A 21696-nucleotide genomic window follows, 5' to 3' on the forward strand; every position below is an offset into this window, starting at 1 on the left:
ATCAGAGGACAGGCCTTTGGAGAACAGCTGAGCCAGCCACAGGGACAGCCATGTCTGCTGGGCCAGGGCTGAAATCTTGGTCCCTCACTCTTTTTGACTCGGTTGGGCAGGGGTACCGATGGGAACTCCTCTCCATGGATGGGCTCTTCCAGGTCCTGGTTATGCAAGGCTTCCTGGGGCTCCCTCACCAGCCTTAGCCTCCTTCATTATGGAGCTGGGCCAGACAGGGCAGGGGTCGGGGGCAGCTGGGACTCTAAGCCGAGTCCTAGAGTCTGGGACCTTTCAACCACCCTTCTCCCCCAGCCCAGAGATGAAAACCCCTGGGGACAGTTGCTTCTTTGCTCAGTGGCCTAGTGGAGTCAGGAGAGATGGTAAGGACAGAACCCCCTGAGCGAGGCCAGCTCCCACAGGATTAAGAGGAGGCTCCATCCCATCCCAGCCAACTTCAAGGTTAATGCAGAGACTCAATCATCCAGCCAGAGGAGTTGTGTGTTGGGGACAAAATATGCATATCCCACCTAACCTTTGACGACCAAGGGACATGCTTAGCTCACCTGGATGGCTTTCCAACTGTGGACTTTTTGGCACTACAGGGGATATGGCGGAAAGACCTGGGGGTGGAGGAGGCTTATAAAGAAGCTGATTTTCCAGCTGGTCCTGGGCCACTCCTAAAATCAATTCATTTTTAAAAATCATACGACATAGGCGGGCGTCTACTTTGTCCGCAGGCAGGCCTGGCCCGGGTTGGGGAGGGGGCAGAGCAGAGAATAACAATTGTCTTAAGGGAGGCTGCAGAGGGAGCAAAACCTCTGGGGTGTATCAGCTGGAAAAGAATAGGCATCTCAGTGTGGCCCTCTCCCCCCTCTCAGCCCGGCCCCTGCGGGGGGAGCACTGGTCAGCACACACAGCTGGGGCCTCCAGCAAAATCTCATTCTATATATCTAAGAGCAACAGCTCGGAGAGCGGCCCCCGGAGGGACAAAACCTCATTGTGAGACACCCGCCGGCTTGGGCACCCCCTCCCCCAGCCCCAGAACTGTCGTGGCATTGACCCTCCTCGGCGGGCCACCACGGGCCTGCTGACTGGGCCACATCTGGGGCTTAGGGACTCATCATCCCTCTCCCATGGCTGGCCACTTGTGGGGGGGGGGTCTGGGTGCGAGCAATTTTGCAGGCTCTCACTCCATCCCCACCAGGCAGCCCAGCTCGCCCCCCAGCTCTGTGGTGCCGCCAGAGGGAGGAGTTGAGAGCTCTGGGCTGGCTAGGCTGGCATCTTGATCTGCCTTTGAGCTTCAGTTTCAGTTTTGTCGTCTGTCAGGCAATGGTGGGGTGGGATAGATTTTTCCAGCCCTGACTTGCTGTGTCTGAGGATCCAGAGAGGCTGTGAGTTGAGCTACTCCATAGTGAGATGATATGCTGGGTTAGAGATCCCAGAATTCTCTGCTTCTGAGGTTTCAGAGATCTAGGATTCTGCAGTTTGACGATGCCACCTTCCATTCATTCAACACATATATTGAGCACCTACTGTGTGCTGGGTAGCATTCTTAGTGTTGAAGCTATTGCAGTGACCAAGCCAGAAAAATCCCTTGCCCTCATAGAGCTTCCATTGTTGAGCGAGGAGAAGGATAATAACAAAAACTAGATACAAGTCTTTTATGTGATGAGAAAGAAAGGCCTAGGCAGGAGGAATTGCTTTCAATAAGATGGTCAGAGGGTTGACAAATGAGCTGAGACTTGACTAGTCCAAAGGAACCAGCCATTTAGGGACCAACATTGTAGACAGATGGAACAGGATGTGCTAAGGTCCTGTGGCAGGTGTGGACCTGGCATGTTTGAGTCATGGCAAGGAGATGGCTGTGACTTGGTGATCAATGGAGAGACACTCGGAGCTACCTCCAAAGCCTTGGGGTTTCTCACTACCCTGCAGGGGAGCAGTGATTGAGAGAGCAGTTTCCCAGGTCAGCTCTGAATGCTGCCTTTGACCCTAATTACTATGAAACCCTTCAACCAGTACTGTCTAATACCTCAGCCGCACACAGCTATTTAAATTTAAATGAATTCAAATTAAATAAAATTGAGAAGTCAGTTCCTCAGTCTCAACAGCCACATTTCGAGTGTTCAGTAGTCACTTGTGACAAGTGGTGACCATGCTGGCCAACACAGAGGACATCATCATCATGGAAGGTAATACAAGACACACCTCCTCAGATAGTACTAAACTTCACTGAGCTTCAGTTTCCTCATCTGTAAAATGCAATTTTTACAGAAAAAAAATCTGTACCTTGGTAAGGTACCAGAGAGGACCAAATGAGATAACCCCAGTGGGGCGTTCAGTGTGGGCCTGGCACATAGCAGATGTTCGAGAAGAGCAGGTTTATTATTGTCACTTCTGAGATGAAGGGTGGGTAAGGAGAGGAAGCGGGGATGTTTCTGAGGTTTGGTTCTGAAAATCTAAGATTCAGAAGCCTGCTGTCTTCCCCTGTCCAAAGGGTGGCCGAGGACTGCGGAGGCCCTGCCCTCCGGGCACAGAGGCCGGGCTGCCCCGAGGCCCCCAGCTCCTTAGGACCCCGCGCCGAGCGCCCCCTGGAGGAGCCGCGCATGTCCTGCCCGCGAGGGGCTGTCGCGCGGGGCCGACCGGCAGGGGGCGCTGCGCCCGGCGGGCGGGGCGCGTGGGGCGGGCCGGGGCCGGGCCAGGGCCGCGCGGGGGGCGAGCGCCGCGGCCGGCCGGGCGGGACTGCTGCCGGAGCCGAGCCGGGACTGTCGCGCGGGCCGCGCCGGCGATGCCGCGCCCCCGGGCCGGGCTGTAGCGGGGCCGGGGCGGAGTGCGCACCGGGCAGGCTGGACATGGAGGTGGTGGACGAGACGGAGGCGCTACAGCGCTTCTTCGAAGGTGAGAGATTGCGGGCCGACAAGAGCAGCGACCCTCTGTGCTGGGAACCCCCAGCCGATCTCCCCAGGGACTGGGACCCCTGACTATGCTTTCACTACACTGAGAGCCCCCCAAGAACGCTTCCTCTGGGCTGGGGCCCTCCTGTTTCCTGGAGATTACTATCCACTCCGCTGAAGTTGGGCTCCTCTGTCCCAGTCCCCTAACACACACCTTCCTTGGAGCTGTGTCCCCTTCCCTGCTCGGTCTACTTCATGCCTTCCAGGACCTTCAGTCCTCCCTAAGTTCTGACCACCTCCCACCCCCAGCGCACTTCCCCACTATGGGGACCCTTTACTGTGCTTCCCCAGAACCCCACCCAGGCTGGGACCCCCAGGTTCTTCCATGCTTTTTAGGCTGGCACCTCAGCACGCCTCCCAGAGCATGGGATCCCTACCTAGAGACCCAGGCACTCTGTGTGCCTTTCAGGTTGGCACCTTCCCCCCAAGCCTGACTCCTAGGGGCTGGGACCTCCCCACCATGCTTCTCTGAGACTAGAACCCCCATCAAGATGGGAACCCCTTTCAAGACTGTCACCCACCTTCCAAAGGTTGCTCCTTCCGCCAAGGCTGAACTTCCCCTTGAAGCAGCTACTTGGGGTTGGGAACCCCTCCTGGCATTCCTCTGTGGGCTGGATTCCCCCACCCCCAACCCTCGAATGCTCTCTTTGGGCTAGAACCTTCTTGAAGTTGGCATCTCTGCTGCCTGCCATCTCTGCACTCTGAGACCCTCCCAGAGCTTCGAACTGCATGCTGCCAGCCCTCTGAGGCTCCTTGGAGCTGTGTTGCCCACACCTGTCCCTGGAACTATGCCTCCTCTGGCTGTGCTCCCATCCCAGGAGTGACCTCATCCCCTCACCTTGACCCTGATAGGACTCTCCCCTCTGGGGTCTACACATACCCTACAATATTTTCTTTTACCCTTTCCCCTCCCCTCCCCCTGCCAGTGGTTTAGGAGATCTGCTCCTACATCTAACTAACTCCCCTCTCCTTTTCCTGAGTGGCCTCTGCCCCATCTTCAGGGCTGTCCCCATCCTGGGTGCTGGATTCAGGAGGGATGGGGCAGAGTGTGGGAGGGGGAGGCGGAGGACAGGCTGATATCACCCAGCTTCTCAGACCTTCGCTGGAACATTGAGCCAGACTCTCTCCACCAACCTGGGTAGCCCAGCCTCTGTCCCCTCTCTCTCTCCAGTCCCTAAGCCCACATCCAGCATCACAGTGCATTCAAAACCCAGAACTCAATGATTCAGAACCTTCCATTAGTGTGAACCTGCCCCTGGGGAGGGGGTGTATGTGTGGCCCATGTGCTAGGCCACAGGGCAGGGAATTTGGGCCCAAGTTTCATGCCCAGCACCCACATCCCTTTGGAGTCCCATGAGGGAGTGAGGAAGGCCTTTTTTCACCTCAGTTTCTCCCTATGACTTCCGGGTAGGAGTGGGGCTGGGTGGCGGGAGACTTTGTCCACTCCTGCTTGCTGAACAGTCCAGATAAGGGCATCCCCAAGCCTCAGGCCTCCCCACTCCAGGATTCTGGACACCCCAGCAGACCCAGATACAAGAAAGCAGGCTTGGACTAGATTCAATGATTGGTCCTGAGGCGTTTGGGCAATTTGAGGGTCCTCGGCAGTTTCCCCATCAGTCCCGGGGTTCTTTTCTCCCCAGATCCTATTCATCCTTTAGGAGCCCTTAAGGGGCCTTATGGGGGCTAGGGACCCCTGGGGAAGTAGGAAGGGTACACTCATTCTTGCTTGGGGGGTACTATTTTGGGGGTGCCCTGAGCCTGCCAGATACCCCAGATGACTCATGGGCCAAGACCCCATGCTTCCTGCAATTATCCCGGTGCCTCCTCCCCCGGGACCCTGGGCCTATGCAGAGGGGTGGGCCTGGCTGGCCCAGGCTCCCTGTCTCCTGAGCCAAACTTTCCCTCCTGGCCGTGGGTGGGGGTGGGGGCTGACGCCACGGCTCAGCCATGCGCCTGGCCTGGCGGGGAGGCTGTGCTGCTCCCTCCAGAGAGATAAGAGGAGACTCAAGAATGTCTGTGGAGGGAGCCAGGGGCTGGAGAAGTGTTCCCAGAGCCTGCGATGGGGGGAAGGTGGGGCGGGTGCTGAGGGCTGGGGTCTCCGGGGCCACTTGAGAGGGGAAGGCCTGGCGAGGAACCAGGTGGGCGGTGGCATGTGGGGGCGCAGTGTGGGTGTTAGAGAGCTACTAGGGCCGGGGTAGGGGGCTGCCGAGTGTGCTCGTGAGTGTAAATGTGAAAGTGCAAGGGGTGGGCAGTGATGCTTTTGTGCGTGTGGATGTGTTGTTTGGGGGGGTGTGGAGGGGGAAGCAATGCGTGCGTCGCACTTGGGGCTGGGGACACCTGAGTTCTCATCCTGGGCCCTGCTTGGCCTTGGTCACTCCCGGGGACAGTGGGTACCCGGCGGGGGGAGGGTCTGTGCTTCCAGCTCTGGGCTTGGAGGTGGGGAAGGGCTTGGCTGAAGGGGGCAGGGCATACCCAGGCCCCTCGTGTGACATGGCCCACTCTCCAGGCACACCAGGCGTTATGTCCTGGGTCCTGCCGGATCCTGTGCGGGTGGGCCAGGCTGTACCCTGCCCCAGGGTGGTGGGCTGGAGGCTAAGGCGCTTTGGGCCTCAGGTGGGAGGCTGGGACAGGGCGGCCCCCTCGAGGCTGGTACAGCCGGGCCCCCGTGACCGCCCTGCTAATCCCCTAGAGGGAGGCTACGGCCGCCCAGATTGACGGGCACAGGGCCTGCAGAGAGGGGACCCTCCAGGCAGGATGCACTGGCTCCCAGCAGGTAACCGGCGCGCAATGGCAGGTGTACTCCTCCTCACCTTGACTGGCTGGGGCCTTGGACTCCCAGAGCAGGTCAGGAACAGGGGAAGGTAGCATCAGAGGATTCCTATAGGACCTTAGAGGTTCTGGTGCAGGCTCGGCCCCTGAGAGCTGTGTGGCCCTGTGCAGAACTCTTGCCCTCTCTGGGCTGCTTTTCCTCAGCTGCAAGACAGAAGTGGATAGCAGAGAAGGTCTTGATGATGCCTTCAGCTCTGATGAGTCTTGACCTCTAGCCCCAGGGAGGAGGGATGCTTTGGAGCATAGAAGGGGGAGGGTGCTGGTCCCTGGCTCCAGGGGCACATGGGGCATGAGTGAGCAGCAGTCACCCCTCAGAAAGCAGGCGGATGTGGAAGAAGCGACTGAGGAGAACTGGGGTACTAGCACATGCTGGAGAGGCCACTGAGAGTTTGGGGGACCTCCCTTGGCCTCTAGAGCCCCATCAGGGCTGGAGGTGGGAAGCCTGGTTTTCACTCCTTTTGGGCCTGATGGGTGACTTGGGCTGGTGACTTCCCTTCTCTGGCCTCATGTCCTAGAGTAGGCAGGTGGGCTGGACCAGAGCAGGGGTTTCCAATGTGATTCTTTTCAGCCACCGACCCTATGGCCTCCTAATAGGACATATACACTGGACACAGAGGGACTGGGCTCCCCACAGACCCCAGAGTACCAGATCCTGGTTTGAAAGGTACCCTTCCCCTCAGCTCTAAGATGGAGGAAGGGAGGGGTGGCATTGGCCCCCTTGCCCAGGGCCCAAGACTGCTGCTCTGGGAGAAGAGAGTTAGCCAGCATTAGCCAGAGCCAACACCCAGGCCTCAGCGCTCCCCTCTGCCACCAGGGCTTTGGGGGAGGGAGGGCGGCCTTCCTACAGGGGCCAGCATCTCTGCCTCCAGTGGGCAGGAGGAGGCCCCTGGCAGAGACTTGTGGGAGAGGACGCCCACCCCGGACGGACCCGGAGGCTGGGGCTGGGCTGCAGTGTGTGACAGGGTAGCCCTGTGCCCCGTGTGCACCTGTCTGTAGAGCACCCAGGAAGTAGGTAGATGGGGGAAATGGCCAGACCCCTTACTCTCAAGGAGATGAGATGGAGTGTCTCCTGGGTCCACCCAGAGCTCCCCCAGAGGGCTCCTGTCCCAGCCCCACCTCCCTAGGTCCAGCTGGAGGGGAAGTGGTATGGGGGGGTCTGACTCATCCCCCTGTCCCTAACACCCAGCGCAGGGTCACAGGGGGTGGGAGGGGACAGGAAGCCACAATGACTATGTGAACAGAGGTGGGTAGGGGGCGCACCCAGGAAGCTGATTGGGAGGGCCTGGCTCAGTACAGGGGCGAGAACAGGCTGCTTCCAACCTGCTGGCCTCAGGGCCTCTCCTGAGTCTGGGGGCCTGGGCAGAGCGCCCTTTGGGGGCTTAGGCAGAGCCAAGCGGGGTGTCTGGGGGACAGACAGGCTGCTCTGGGCAGAGCGGCCTCCTCCTGGGGACCTGGCCCCCACTCCCTGACTCCCAGGGGCCGGCAGGACAGAGGGGTGCTGGCAGCAGAGGCTGCTGGGTAACAGCCCAGCGGGGCTGCTGATTGGCTGCTGCCCTTGGACTTTGCCCGCCCGATAAGGACGGGGAGAAGAAATCATTAACTGAATTATTAACCGGGGGCAGCCCCGCCCCACCCAGGCCGCCTGCCCTACCTTTCCACCTTCTTCCTCCTCACAGCCCCCTCCTCAGGGCCTCAGTTTCCCTTACAGCCTGGGTGTGTATGTGGGGGGCCTCCTCTCCTGAGTCAAAGTCTCCGGCCCCTGCTGTCTCTGTGTTGGGCAGCCCCTCGGCTGGGGACCAGGGTAGGTGATGTCATGGTCTTATGTGTTCTCTGGGGTGGGCTGTGGATCTGTTCCTAGCTCTGCTGCTTACCCACAGTCTTTCTCCTGGGCCCATCACTGTGCCTCTTTGTGCCTCCATTTTCCTCTCTGTGGCATGGGCATACAGCTGGAGTCAGAGCACCTGCCTGTCACGGTTTCTGTGGGGGTTAGGTCAAGGGGGACTGCGCAGAGCCTAGTGCAGTCCCTGGTGCAGTACCGCTCCATCAGTGTGAGCCTGGATGGAGATGCCCCCCACCCGGCCCTGGGCTGGCACAGCGCAGTTTGACAGGCTCATGGCAGATATTATGCTCTCCACTTTGAGGGTGTATTGGTCCACGGATAGGTCATGCCCCCAAGCTTGGGCAGGGGCCTGTGGCTGGTGCTGTGTACCTTGGGAAAGCCCCTCACCCTCTCTGGGCTACTTACTCCAGAGATGAGGGGAAACCATCCACTTTGTGGACCACACTGTGTACTCAGGGGCCCCACTCCAACACAGATCCACCCTGCCGGGTCCTGATGCCTGCTCCTGTGCCAGCTGGTACCTCCAGCTGGGCCTGCCCCACCCTCCACCTCAGAGATGCGGAACTTGGGCCTTGGGCTGGAGGCGTAGGTGGGAGGGTTGGGGGAAGGGGCTTGACTGTCCTTTGTCTTTGCCAGCCGCACCCAGGCCAGGGGTTTTTGCATATGTTGTCTCCCAGGGGCCCAGGGCTCCATGGAAGTGCAGGGTGGGGGGTCCCCTCATTTCCAAGAGGGAGTGCTGAGGCAGGAGGGGAGGCCGATGTCTCAGGCTCACTCCTGGTGGCCTGGGTCTCCTGAACTGTGGCCAGTCACAGGTGGGTGCCATCTTGGAGTGGGGTGGGAGGGGCCTCTCTTCGCGTGCTGAGGGACCTGACCCACTACCGACCGCTCTGCTGCGTGGTTGCTGTCCAGCCCCTTGTCCTCTCTGGGCCTCAGAGCCCTCACTCAGATGTCAAGAGTGCCAAGGCCTAGAGAAGAAAGGAAGGATGGGAAAACCCTGGGTCAGGGGGCAGTTGGGTCCAGAGCCCCCACTGGATGGGGGAATTCAAGCTTCCTCTCCTCCCCACCAGCTTGAGGCTGCGTCAGTGGCAAAGTTTTCCCTCCATCTGACCTGGATCCCTCCAGTCCCCCTAATGCACAATCACAGCCTCTGTTTCTGAGGAGTTTGGGGACTCTCCCTCCCTCAGGGCCTTCCCTCACTCCTCTCTTAATCCTCTCAGCCCCCTGTGCTCTCTTCTCCCACTGTGGTTCTCCCTCCTGGGGTCTGTGGCCTTGAGGATCGGGGGATCCTCATCCTCTGCCTTGCTGACTTGGAGGGAACTGCCTTTGGCGGCGGAGTTGGGGATCTGTGACACTGAGTTCACTCAGTTAGATCTGGCTCTGGCTAGAACTGATGGGGAGGTATGTTGGCTCCGGGCCTGCTGTGGGGTCAGTGAGCATTTGTAGACACACGTGTACAAGTCTGTGAGGTGTGCTGAGATGTGAACATGCCTCAGGGCCTTTGCACTGGCTCCCTGCTGCCTGGAATGCTTTTCCCATGTATCCATGTGGCTCACCTCCTTTGTATCTTTGCTCATTGAAGTCCTCCCTGCTATCCTGTGTAAAATGACAACACCTCCCTGCTCTCCTAGCACACCAGCCTCCCTCCTTTATTGTCTCCATAGCATTCGTCACCTTCTAAAAGACTGTGGATTTTATCCATCTATCTTGTCATCTGACTCTGCCTCCAGAATGTCAGCTCCATGTAGGCAAGAGATTTTGTCTGTTTACTATTTTATCTCCGGAACCAGCATTGCCCTGATCCATAGAGGATGCTCAGTAAATAATTGCGTGACTGAACAAATGCACACATTGGGGCATGCTGGTGGGGCACGTGTGTGTGTCATTGTGGGAGCAGTTTGTTTCTGTATCTGTGTATGTTCGGATGTACATCACCATGCACGTGTCTGGGAGTGAACACAGATGGGCTGGAGCTTGCTGGTGTGTGAACACAGACGGGCATGGGGAATCCCAATAGAGCCCTGCCCCCACCCCAAGCTGCAGGGTCTCTACTCCACCTCTGTGGGGAAGGGCCTTCCCCAGCCTGCCTGCACTGGTCCCTGTGGAAGAGGGCTGGGGGCCCCCAGAGAAAAGTGGAGATGCCTGGGGACCAATGTGGGTTCTGTAAGAACAGCTCGCAGCTGCTGGGCCCAGCTCTGTTGGACCTGGCTTGGGAGTAACTTAGGGCTGTGAATTCAGCCCTGTGTCGACCTGAGGACAGGGTGGCAGCTGTGAGGGGACTAGGGGAGGACACAGCTATAGCCCAGGGGTGGCTAAAGATATCAGGTCCCCTGGAAGCGATGGGTCTCTGCAAGCAGGATGCAGGGCTCCTCTGCATTTTTGGCAAGAAGTGAGAGGGAACAGTGACAACCATGGCTCAGATACAAGGATCTGATGGTAGTGACTCAAGAGCCACAACCTTGTTATTGGGTATTTGAGGCAGAGAAGCAAAGCATAGCTTGCAGAACCAAGCATTTGACCTGAAGGCATTTTAGTGAGAAGACTCTGGTCACAAGTTGACGCCTCAAGTAGTTATCATATTAATCACAGATCATATTAATAAAGATAGAAAGTCCAAACCAAGGGAGGCGAGAGCCCACCTTACCCTGTCCCAGTGTGAGCTAGTTTGGAGCAGGTCAATTAGCTCAGTCAGTATTGGGAGATAAGCCACAGCACTGAGCCCTCTGTGACTGGGGTGACTGAGGAGGGGTGGCTGGGACAGGCAGGCAGTCACAGAGGCTTACCCATTGGAGGGGGGATGGCGAGAGCCAAGGCCTGGTGCCTGGATGGTGACATGCATGTGCCAGGATGACAGCATGGTACTGGTCATGCCTGGGCAGGAAAGGAGATGGGAGTCCCAAGAGAGATGGAAACAGAGCAACTAACACTGATTGAAGAATGGCCTTCCCGGATAAGGAGACTCCATCTTGTTGGAGACTCATGACCACCCCATGATGCAGGGATCTCCTCCATTTCAGAGAGAGGGAAGCTGAAGCACAGGGAGGTCAAGTCACTTGCCAAGGGTCACACAACAGTGAAGAGGGGGCCCACGGTAGCGACCCAGTCTCTTTGAGCCCAGGGGTCCCTTAGGGCATTATGGGGGTCCCAAGGTTGGCAGTCCCCTAACCACTACTACCCTGACCCCAGCCATTGCCTGGAGGCAGGATGCCCCTCAGATTCAGATGCCCAGAGTGGACACTCAACAGTGGGGGGACAGGCCTGTGCCCTGTTAGCCCCAGGTTCAGATCAGCTTGGCCTGGCCAGCATCCTTAGGCCCCAGCCTGCCCTGCCCACAGCCACGTGGCCGACGGGATTTCCGCCATGTTTGGGGCATGAATTGACAAGTGCCCCATTGACGGGTGGGGGGGAGGGTGTGGGCAGGGCACAAGCCTCCCACTGTGCTGGGTCCCCACCCTCCCCCGTTCCCTGGGACAATGGTCGAGACTCAGCCAGTGGCCACAGCTGGTTGGCAGGGGGGTGGGGCATGAGCACGAGGCAGGAGGAAGAGAAGGGTCCAGGGTGGAGGACCACCTGGGCCCCCACCCGCCCTCATCCTGCACCTGGCTTGTGTCCCCTTGGTTCTTCTGCCCAGCTGGGTGGCCTTAAAGGGAGGAGGAGAGGGGAGGGGAGGGGGCTTCCTTCCCACAGCCCCGATCCCAGCCTGCCTGGGAAGAAGCAGTGTCTGGCTCCTGTTAAAAGCAGGTAATAAAGGGCCTAATTAATGAGGAGCAGCTGGGGTGCATAGCTCAGCAGGGCAGCGGCGGTGCCTGGAGGGGCCCTGTCTAGCCCTGGACCCTGACCACAGCACTGCCGGGCGGAGGTCCCCAGACCCAGGCAGGCCTGGTTCCGGTGCCCCACTTGCCCCTTTGCTCATTTATTCCTTGAACATTTATTGTGTGCCTACAGTATGCTTGGATGCTTACACCCCAGAGAGGCAGAACAGGGTAGGACTCACGGCCTGGCTCCCACACCACTAAGCTGTGGGCAAGGCATTTTTTTTTTCTGAGCCTCAGTTTCCTCATCTGTAAAACAGGAAACAAGAAAACCACTTACCCTGTAGGGTTGTTAAGAGAATTAAATATGAGCCATAGAAAGTGTGTGGCATGGGGCTGGGCAGAGTGATTGCTTGGTGAGTGTGAACTGTGGGCAGTGAGCAGGCAGAGTACAGTCTCTCCACCCGAGATGTGTGCAAAGCAGCAGAGTAAAGAGCCTGCGGACAAAGTAGAAAGGAGGCTGCCACTCATGAGAATGGAAAGTCAGACATGGCCTCCTGGAGGAACTTACATTTAAACCAAAACCTAAAGAGTGATGAGGAACAGGAACAGCATGTGCAAAGGCCCTAAAGTGCAAGGGGGATGCTTGTCCCAGGATGGAATGAGGTGGAGGCTGAGTCTTAGGAGAGTTGCAAGGAGGGGCACTAGGGCAGGACAGGCCGTGGGGGCAGGCAGGGGGCCTTGGTCGAGGGTTCCTGACATCCCCAGCAATGGGAAGTTGACAGACTAGGGAGAGGAAGGGCAGGGATGCTGGTTTGTGACCTGGTGGTGCCACCTTCAGGCTGTGGGACCTTGGGCAGCCTCCCCACCTCCCAGCGAGGTCTTAAGGATCAGCATGGGACATTCTTAGCTTCCTGCCTGACAAGTATCTGTTGCTGGCACAACGATGTTCCAGGGTTCTTTGGGGAGCAGTGTGGGAGGGGCATCCCCAAGGGTGTGCCCAGGGGTGCTGCTTTTCTCCTGGGTTTCTGGGGGCTCTACTGCAGCCTCCAGAGCCCCTGGGCTTTTGCATGTCCCCACGTCACCCTGTCCTACTGGAATGTTGGGTTAGAGATCTCCAGTCTGGCTCATAGGCTGGGGGCATCTGCTTGGTGGCTGGACCGTTTAGGATGGGCGGTGTGGGGAGAAGACCAGGCAGGCCTTGAGGGTTCCCAGAAAGAGAAGATGTGGGGTCAATGCTCCTCAGGAGGCTAGCTAACCCCCCAAACCTCATCCGTCTCTCCCACCCATTGGCCCACCCCTACCCTGCCCCAGTCACTCCCTCCTCCCTCCACCTTCCTCCCGTCCACCCGGCCCCTGGCACCAGAGGGTCTCTCCTCCCCCCAGCCACATCTGGTTCTCGTTAGGGTCTCCCAAGATGCCTCTGTCTGAGGCCCCCCGATCCTGGGGGAGGTGGGCAGGAGGATTAGGGGTGATTAGGAGTGCTCCTGGCCAGGGGAGGAGGAGGGGAGGAGGGGCCTGGCCTGTTATAAATAGCAACACCATGACTCCATCACCCCATCATTCACTGTAGATTCCAAGTTCACTCTCAAAAACCTGCAGGCCAGGGTGGGCGTGACGCTCCAGTAGCCCCTCCCTCCCCATCCCCCCGTGCTCGATCCCTGCCTATCAAGTGGGGCAGCCCAAGAGGGCTGGGTAGTCTTAGCGACCACCAGCCACACCTTCCCTCTTGGAGTCAGTCCCCTGCACCTGGGTTTGGCTTCTCCTTGTGTTGCGGTGGGCAAGAGAATTGCCTACTCTGAACAAAGGGGATGATGCTAATATCACCAAGTCTGCAGGGGCCATTGGGAAGTAAATCATTAAAGTACTTAGAATAGTGCTGGGGCCTGGCAGGCACCAGTATCAGCCACTGTCACCCTCATCGTCATGTCATCATCCTCACCATTACAGGTTGGGAGGGTTAAGTATCACTGCACAGGAAGAGCCTGTAGGATGCCTTGCCTATAATAAACTATGATTATTAGTTTGTACTTGGCTCAAAAATTGCCTGGCACACAGCAAGCGCTCAATAAATGGGACCTTCAGTTAACAGGGAAGGATCGGATGGGGGCCAGAGTGCAGACGGGCATCTTAGAACCTCTGCATGACAGCTGGTCATTCCCAGCTTGCGAAGCTCCCCTTGCCCTGGCCACACAGGGCCCTGGACGGCCATGGGCGGTGCTTGGTGGGTGTCCCTTGTTCCCGGCTGGGTGAGCCTGGTGTAGGGGCCAGCAGGAGGGCCTGTCCCAGGCAGCGCGTGACTCCTAGGAGGGCTTAGCCACTCATTAATCACCTAAGCGGGGCTCAGCATTCTTGAAATGCCGGCTGGGGCCAGGGAGGGGCTTGGGCTGGGGGTTCCTGGGGACCCCAGGGCTCTGGGGACTGGGGAGCAAGGACAGCGACTGTTTGCTGAGCACCCACTGTGTGCCAGCACCTTATATGCCTTAACTTGTTTCATATTCAGAACAACCCTGTAAAGTTGTCCAGTTGTAAAGCTGTTCATGTCCCCATTTTACTGAGGGGATTGAGGCTCAGAGAAGGTAGGTGACCTGCCCAAGGTCACACAGCACAGAGCAAGGGAGCTAGTATTTGTTCCTGGACCTGAGCTCTGTTCCCAGGGTTTACCAGGGAAGAGGGCATGAGGTGCAGACCCCAGACTCAAGGCCTAGGAGCCTGTGGGAGGGGCACCTCCTGCCTTCGTGGGGCTGCAGCCCAGGTCAGCAGTGTGGGCGTGGGTGGGGCCTTTCCCCACTATCGGGGTTGACGCATCTCTCACGTCAGCCCCCTTATCACCCCGCCCTCCAGCTCCCTCTGCAAGGTGACCCCAGGAGGGGAAAGGCCAGCACCTCCCCCTCTCCTCCCCTTCTGATGCCCAAGAGCACCAGACCGCCTTTTCTGTGAGTCCCTCCCCTTCGTGGGGCCAGGGCCAGCAGGAGGGCCCAGGAGAGGGCAGGTGGAGGAGCAGCACTCAGGCCACCGTCATTCCCCGCTGAACCTCTCTGGGCCTGTTTACTCCTCTGGAAAACCAGGGCTAAGCACCCCAGTCCTGGTTATGGGGCTGATGATGGGCATATGCAGTGAGTGGGCTGGGCACTCCTGACTCTGATCCCTACTCCCTCTCCATCTGCAGCTGGGGCCTGGGGTATAGGAATCTCCCCCAGCCCCATGGCCCCCCAGGATATATGGTCCAGCCCAGCCAGGCCTCAAGCTCCCAGCTGCCCACAACTATGCCATCTGGCACTGACTCCTGGAGGACAGGGCAGGACAGAGTCAGTGAGTCTAGGTCTGAGTCACTGAGGGTGGCGGCATCCACTGGGCACTCAAGCTACATAAAGCACCTTGTTTGCTCCTCACAGCAGTTCCTCCGTAAGACGGGGGCATGGTTACCCCCATTTTACAGATGATGGTCTTGCTCATGTCATGAAGCTGGAAAGGGGTATGGAGGGGCAGGAAGCAGGTCTGTCCAGATCTGCACTCTGGGCCCCTCCCCTCCTTGGAGGCCCCAGGTGGCCTTGTGGGCTGGGGACGGCTCCATCATTGCCTGCTGGAGGGGGTCAAGTGATGGTTGATGAAGGACTCCCTCCACGTGGATACTCAGGTCAGAAGGAGGCTGGGGCCATCTGTTTTGAAGGGCCCAGCCTGGGGATAGCTGGAGGGCTAGGCCCAGAGGCACAGGAGCCGTGGGGAGTTGGATCTGTCCCCTCACTCACATCCGCTCCCTCCTCCATAGGCCACGACATCAACGGTGCCCTGGAGCCCTCCAACATAGACACCAGCATCCTGGAGGAGTACATCAGCAAGGAGGACGCCTCCGACCTGTGAGTGCCCCCCCACCCCGCCCGCAGCCTCGGCCCTGACCCCAGCCCCTCCGCATCCACCGGGGAGCTGTGACATGACCCCATCTCTGAAAGCTGCTCCTCTCCTTTCCCAGCCACTGACCCCTCTGCCTCTCCACGCTGCCCTGCCGGTGGGGGACCGGGGAGGGGCTGGGAGCCTGGCTGGCGCTGAGCTTCCTCCCTTCTCCGCAGCTGCTTCCCTGACATCTCTGCTCCAGCCAGCGCGGCCTCCTACCCCCACGGGCAGCCAGCGATTCCCGGCTCCAGCGGGGTCCACCACCTGAGCCCCCCTGGGGGGGGACCCTCCCCAGGGCGCCATGGCCCCCTCCCACCCCCAAGCTACAGTGCCCCGCTCAACTGCAACAACAACAACGGCATGGGTGCTGCTACCAAGCCCTTCCTGGGGGGCTCTGGGCCCCCCATCAAGGCAGAGCCCAAGGCTCCCTATGCCCCAGGGTGAGTGAGGGCAGGGAGTGTGGGGGGGCGGGGGTAATGTGCAGGGGCCTAGGGCAGGCCAGGTGTGGGGCCAGTGACCGCGGTCTGGGAGGTGCTGGCCAAGGCCTGGCAGTGGGGATCCGGCCACCCTGTGGGTAGGTAAGGCAGTGGGGAGGACCAGGGCCAAGCTGAGGAGGGACTCATGGCTTTGTTGTGAGGCAGTGGGCAGCCCTGGAGGATTCTGAGCAGAGGAGTGATGAGAGCTGACGTAAGTGCTAGAAAAATCCCCAAGAGCAGTGTGGAGAGAGGCCGGGAGCGGGTGAGACTGGAGGCATGACTGTTTACACTCAGGGGAACACCTCCACACACATGCAGGCACCCAGGGCACCCAAAGCCGCACTGCACCAGCCTCACCCATCACTTGTGCATTTAGCTACTATTTCCCGTGGTCCTAGGGAGTTGGCCAAAGGCGCAGATGTGGGACCTGAAGTTGGTGCAGATGTTAGGACTCTATCCAAGCCAGCCCCTCAGGTCCTCCCCGGCTCCTGTCTGAGGAGTCGACATCAGCGCCTGACCCAGGGGCTTGGCCGGAGCCCGGCTATGACCCTGGTTTCCAGGTGGCCACCAGCCCAGCCAGACTGCAGGGCAACTACGGGAAGAGGCAGGGAGCTTGGGTCTTCTGGGCCCTGCAGAGGGGCTCGGAGAAAATTCTGGGTTCCCCAGCCTGGGGCAGGGGCAGGGGACCCTACCTCTGGGTGGAAGGGTGACAGAGCACTGGGAGCACGACACTGGTCAGGCAGCCTGGCTCCATCTCCGGTTGCACCATTTCCAGCCTTCTGGCATGGAAATCCACAACCTGGGTTAGGGCCTCAGTGACCCCCTGCTGAAAAGTGAGCCCAAAATGCTTCCACCTCCAAGTGATCGTAGGAAATCAGAGGCGGAAGCACAGAGGAAGTCCTGGGGGGGACCGTGACTGTTTCCTGGCTTCAAGGGGGAGGGCAGTGGAGGCCAGCTGGGGTACCAGAGTGAGCCATTCATTGCTGAAGAGGGCAGCTGTCTGCTTGAGACCAAGAGGCTGTCCCTAAGCCACAGACCCTGAAGGGCAGGTAGGGAAGAGGACTAACGCGTAATAAGCAACTGCTGGGTACCCACTCTAAACCCCATGCTTCCGTGTGAGCTCATCAACTGTCCCTAGTAACCAGCTCCTGGGGGACCCCAAAACCAGCCAGCCTGCAGGTAAAGCCCCACCCCCTCACAGCAGGATGTGGCTGGGACACTGAGGCCATTTCCCAGAGAGAGAGAGAAAGTGCTTGTCCAGACCACACAGGTACCCTGGGGCCCCCAGGCCATTCCAGGGAGGGACCCAGGGCCTCCCACTGCCCCTACCTCTGCCAGGCTGTGTTCTGCGTGGTAAAAAAAGGCATGCATCCCTCCTGCAGCAGGTCCTGTTGTCTAGTTGGGGAAGGAGTTATTAATAAATCACCAAATCAGGGACTCATGAGCACTGTGAGGAGTTATGAGAAAGATCACAAGATCCTGCAGACTTGGCACATTTGCTTGCAGGGACCAGGGGTGTGAAAGACCTTTACACAAGGCCACTGTCAGGGTAGCTTAGGGAGCAGGCAGGACATGGTGGATGCGGAGCTGGGGCCCCAGTTAACCTGTTGCACCTGGCGGGTCCCAGCAAGGGCCGAGTCCCATCACTTTTTCCTGTCATCCTCACATGGCCTGTAGGGCTGGGGTGGTGGCTTATCCAGGGAGCTTGGGGACCCTGGAATCAGGCCCAGGCTGTGTCCACGACGGTTCGGCTGCCTTGGGAAGCTTCCTGGGCACAATAGTGGTCAGCGTCTACAGAAGTGGGGACCGGGATGGCCAAAGAACCAGCTCCTTGAGTGGCCGCAGCCTCCTCTGGGTGAACACAGGGTTCATGCAGGACGTGTTGACCTCTCAGAAATGAGTTTGTTCCTTTGCCTGAACCACTGATAAAACAAAACCTGCAAGAAAAAAATAAGCTCAGGTCTGGTGGAGCTGGCTCCCTGCCCAGCCCACACCTGCCCGTGGCAGGGCAGCCCCTCTGGTGACCCACTGAAGTTTCCCAGGCCCGCCCCCCCAGGGCTCCCTAGAGTTTCCAGGAAATGGGGCTTCTGCTAGTACAGGAGGGAGGAGCTGGCTTGGCCTTTCAGTCTGGGGAGGGAGTCCTTGAATCCCTGTGTCATCATCAGGGACACTGGTGACAGGCCCCCAAATGCCTTGTAAGTCTGAGGGGATCCTAGGCAGGAGTCCAAGTCCCCCTGCACACAACTCAGCCCCAGGCCCTGCTGGGCACCCCGAGATGGCTGGTACAGTGAAAAGCCCATAAGGGTGGATGTGGGGAGACCTTGATGCCTCCGGCCTCTGGGGTCTCTGGGACCCTGCCCCGCAGAGGAGCTGCCTGGCTGGAAGGCAGGGGCTCAGCTGCCCACCCAACCGCCCCTTCCTCTTGCTCCACAGCACGCTGCCAGACTCTCCCCCAGACTCGGGCTCGGAGGCCTACTCCCCCCAGCAGGTGAATGGTGAGTCCAGCGGGCACCGCCCTCCCCCTCTGGGGTTTGGGCAAGTGGTTGGGGCGGCCTTATCGGGAGGGAGGGAGTGAGGGAGGGAGGGGGCCAGCGGCTGCCCAACAGGCCCAGATTATCGCTGGTCAAATACTCCCCGGCGCTGGCTATTGTTTCCCCATGGGCGGGTGGGGAGCCTGGCCCTGCCTCTGAGCAAGTGTCCCTGCCGGTGATGCCACCCGCCTGCCCGCCTGCGCCATCATGGACGCGCCCTTCAGCGGTAAGTGGACGGCTGGGGAAGGCTGGGTGCAGCCTGAGCACAGGCCTCGCTGGCCCGCTGGGCCCACCTCACCTCTGGGGGTGCTCAGGGGTGCAGCGGCCCCCAGGTGGCCAAGAGCAGAAGGAGCGCGGGCAGCCGTCTCCCCACAGCTCAGAGAGGGGTCAAGAGTTCTGTTTATCTTACCAAAAACATCTCTGGAATGCCTCCTGGGGAACAAAGGGAGCTGGGGCCTCCCCCCTCAGGCTGGGGGGCTGGCCCCTGGGAGCCCCGTAGAGGGGCTGCTGGAGGGAGGAGGGCCCCGCAGACCTGCACTGGGGGTCCTGGGAGACTCCTTCCTGTGGTCCAGAGGAGGAGCGGGCCTGAGAGGAACTGGGAGAGAACCTTGGGATGCGGGACCTCCCCCAGGGAGCTGGGCCAGGCCCGGCCTTGGGGAAGGAGCTGGCTCGGAGGGCGTGAAAGGCTGCCCACCCCCTGGACAGGGTCTGGCCTCCCCACCTCTAGGCTGCCCAGCCCTCCTTCCATGTGGGATTGGTAGGAGGGCAGCCCACAGGCTTGGCTCAGGATAGGGTGGGCATCAGGAGACCCTGCTCAGGGGAGAGCTGGTGCCCAAGAGTGAGTGACTGAGGTAGGTCTCTGATGTCTGCCCCCATCTCTCCCACAGACCCCCATCTCCTGCGCACCATAACCCCTGAGACCCTCTGCCACGTGGGGGTGACCACCCGCCTGGAGCACCCGCCCCCACCTCCAGCCCACCTGCCAGGCCCCCCGCCGCCGCCACCACCGCCACCTCATTACCCTGTCCTGCAGCGGGACCTGTACATGAAGGCCGAACCCCCAATGCCCCCCTACGCTGCCATGGGGCAGGGGCTGGTGCCCAGCGATCTCCACCACACCCAGCAGTCCCAGATGCTGCACCAGCTGCTGCAGCAACACGGAGCCGAGTAAGAGTTGGGCAGCCTCCCCCCAGGGCAGGAAGGTGGGCTGGTGGGGGTGGGGGTTGCTCAGGGCAGCAGCAGGCAGGATAGAGATGGCGATAGGGGCAGGGATGAACCCAGGAGGGGCAGAAGGCTCTGAGCCCAGGAGATGGGGGTCAGCATATGCATATGTGTGTGCTCAGCAATGCATTGGGGATTTATAGCCATGGCCAAGTGCTCGTGACTACCTCATTTAATGGGCATGGCCACACCCGTTGGCCAGATAGGTAAACTGAGGTTCCCAGGGTGGGACTGGCTGGGAGGAAATGCTTACCCAGGTCATGGAGGTAGGAAGGGGCAGAGCCAGGACTTGAACTGCCCAGACATTGGTGACTTTCCAACCATCACGGAGCGCTCGGGCTCCTGAGGAGGTTCAAAGTGTAGACTCAAGCTTCCTGCTCTGACTCCAACCTGCAGAATTGTATTTTTTTGCACATTGAGATTTCATGAAAGATTTCATTCAAGGAAAGATTCCACTGCCAAAGCTTTTTGTAAACCAGGAGGGGAAGGGGTGCTGTGTAGGCCCCCAAATCTTAAGCTCCCTTCCCAAGAAACCCTCCTTCCCAGCCTTTGTGTCCCAGGCCCTCTCTGACTCGTTTCTAACGAGGCAGGCTGCTTTTCAAAGAGCCCCCCTACTATAAAGGGTGATGGTGAGAATGACACCACAGGAAAGGGACCGGCTTATTCATTCCACAAACAGTTCTGAGCTCTCTGTGTACCAGGGCAGTTACTAGGCATGATGGGGACACACAGACATGTCAGGTGTGAGTCTTGCCCTCCTGGATCCCATAGTCTGAGGGGTAGGGAGGAGGGACAGAAACAGAATAGTAACACAGAAAGAGGGGGACTCTCTGCAGGAGGTGTCCATGGACTGGGGGTACCCTGCTGAAACAGGGTGGAGAGGGCAGGGGGTGTCCTGCCCAGTGGGGAGGGTCTCAGGGAGAGCCAGCCCCTCATGGTGCACACCTGTGTCCCCCACAGGCTCCCCACACATCCCTCCAAGAAGAGGAAGCACTCTGAATCACCCCCCAACACCCTCAACGCCCAGATGCTGAATGGAATGATCAAACAGGAGCCCGGAACCACGACGGCCCTGCCCGCGCACCCAGCTCGAGCCCCATCCCCACCCTGGCCTCCCCAGGGTCCACTCTCACCCGGCCCTGGCTCCTTGCCCCTCAGCATTGCCCGGGTCCAGACGCCACCTTGGCATCCACCAGGTGCACCCTCCCCAGGTACATGGCTGGCCTGCTCCACCTTTCAAGTTGGGGAGTGGGGCCTGGGGTCTAGGGCCCATGGCCTTTCCCTCTCTTCAGGTCTCCTGCAGGACAATGACAGCCTCAGTGGCTCCTACCTGGACCCCAACTATCAGTCCATCAAGTGGCAACCACATCAGCAGAACAAGTGGGCGACACTGTACGATGCCAACTACAAGGAGCTGTGAGTGATCTGGGCCGCTCCCCACTGCTCCTCGTCACCCCCTGAGGGGACCCCCAGCCCGGCATCCCAACCTTAGAGCAGGGCTGGGAGCATACAGGGTACAGTATGGTCTCTTCTCTCAGAAGAGCAGACAGGCTCAGGGCAGAGGTGGGACTGGCACTCAGGGTTCTGACTCCTGAGCCAGCCTGAGGCCTCCTTAAGAAGGTAGTGTCCGCCAGGGAAGGGCCAGTGTGGGCCAAGTCAGGGAGAAGTGGGTGGAGAGGTGTTTTTGGCTCCTCCTCCCCCTCCCTCTCCTCCCTCTGCATTCCAGGAAGGTAGCCGGAAACTGAGTGTCAGCAAGGCCCTTCCAGCAGCCCCCTCCCTGGAGGGGAGGGATGAGTGGGTGGGGGAGGACTGGATCAGAGGCTGCCCGGGCATTCCTAGCTCTCCTGCAGCACCCACCCATGTGGATTCAGCTTCCTGGGACCCGGCCAGGAGCACTCTGGGACCACTCCCCTCACTCCCCCAGAAGGCCAGTGAGGGTTGAGAGCGTGGCTCACCATCAACTCAGTTTGAACATCGCCAGGCCTGGGCAGGGCGTCTGAGACTTGGGCCCTCTTGCAGCTGAGACCAGCCTCCTGGAGTTGGGCATCCCAGGCTATGTGGGATGGTTAGATAGAGTTCAGGACTGGGCGGGGGGTGGGGGGAGGGTCCAGCTGATGTAGTGGCTAAAGGGTCCTTTGAGGCCATGTCAGGGAGGCAGGGGGAGGTCTGGATGTCCAGCCATATGATCTGGTGAGGACCCCCATTCTTATTCGC

The 21696-nt window shown here is 59.5% G+C and overlaps 1 protein-coding gene across 1 annotated transcript in view; it reads left to right on the forward strand.

Moving 5' to 3' along the window:
* The first annotated feature begins 2760 nt into the window (after positions 1-2760).
* MYRF (myelin regulatory factor) overlaps positions 2761-21696 on the forward strand; it is a 33850-nt gene continuing 14914 nt past the window's right edge. The window contains exons 1-7 of the mRNA XM_072970077.1: positions 2761-2889; positions 15133-15220; positions 15431-15694; positions 18164-18225; positions 19149-19428; positions 20443-20693; positions 20775-20898. Coding sequence (XP_072826178.1) covers positions 2844-2889; positions 15133-15220; positions 15431-15694; positions 18164-18225; positions 19149-19428; positions 20443-20693; positions 20775-20898 — 1115 coding nt within the window. The 5' untranslated portion in view covers positions 2761-2843. The remainder of the gene's footprint in view (positions 2890-15132; positions 15221-15430; positions 15695-18163; positions 18226-19148; positions 19429-20442; positions 20694-20774; positions 20899-21696) is intronic.

Source organism: Vicugna pacos, chromosome 10, assembly GCF_048564905.1.
Source record: "Vicugna pacos chromosome 10, VicPac4, whole genome shotgun sequence".
NCBI lineage: Eukaryota > Metazoa > Chordata > Mammalia > Artiodactyla > Camelidae > Vicugna > Vicugna pacos.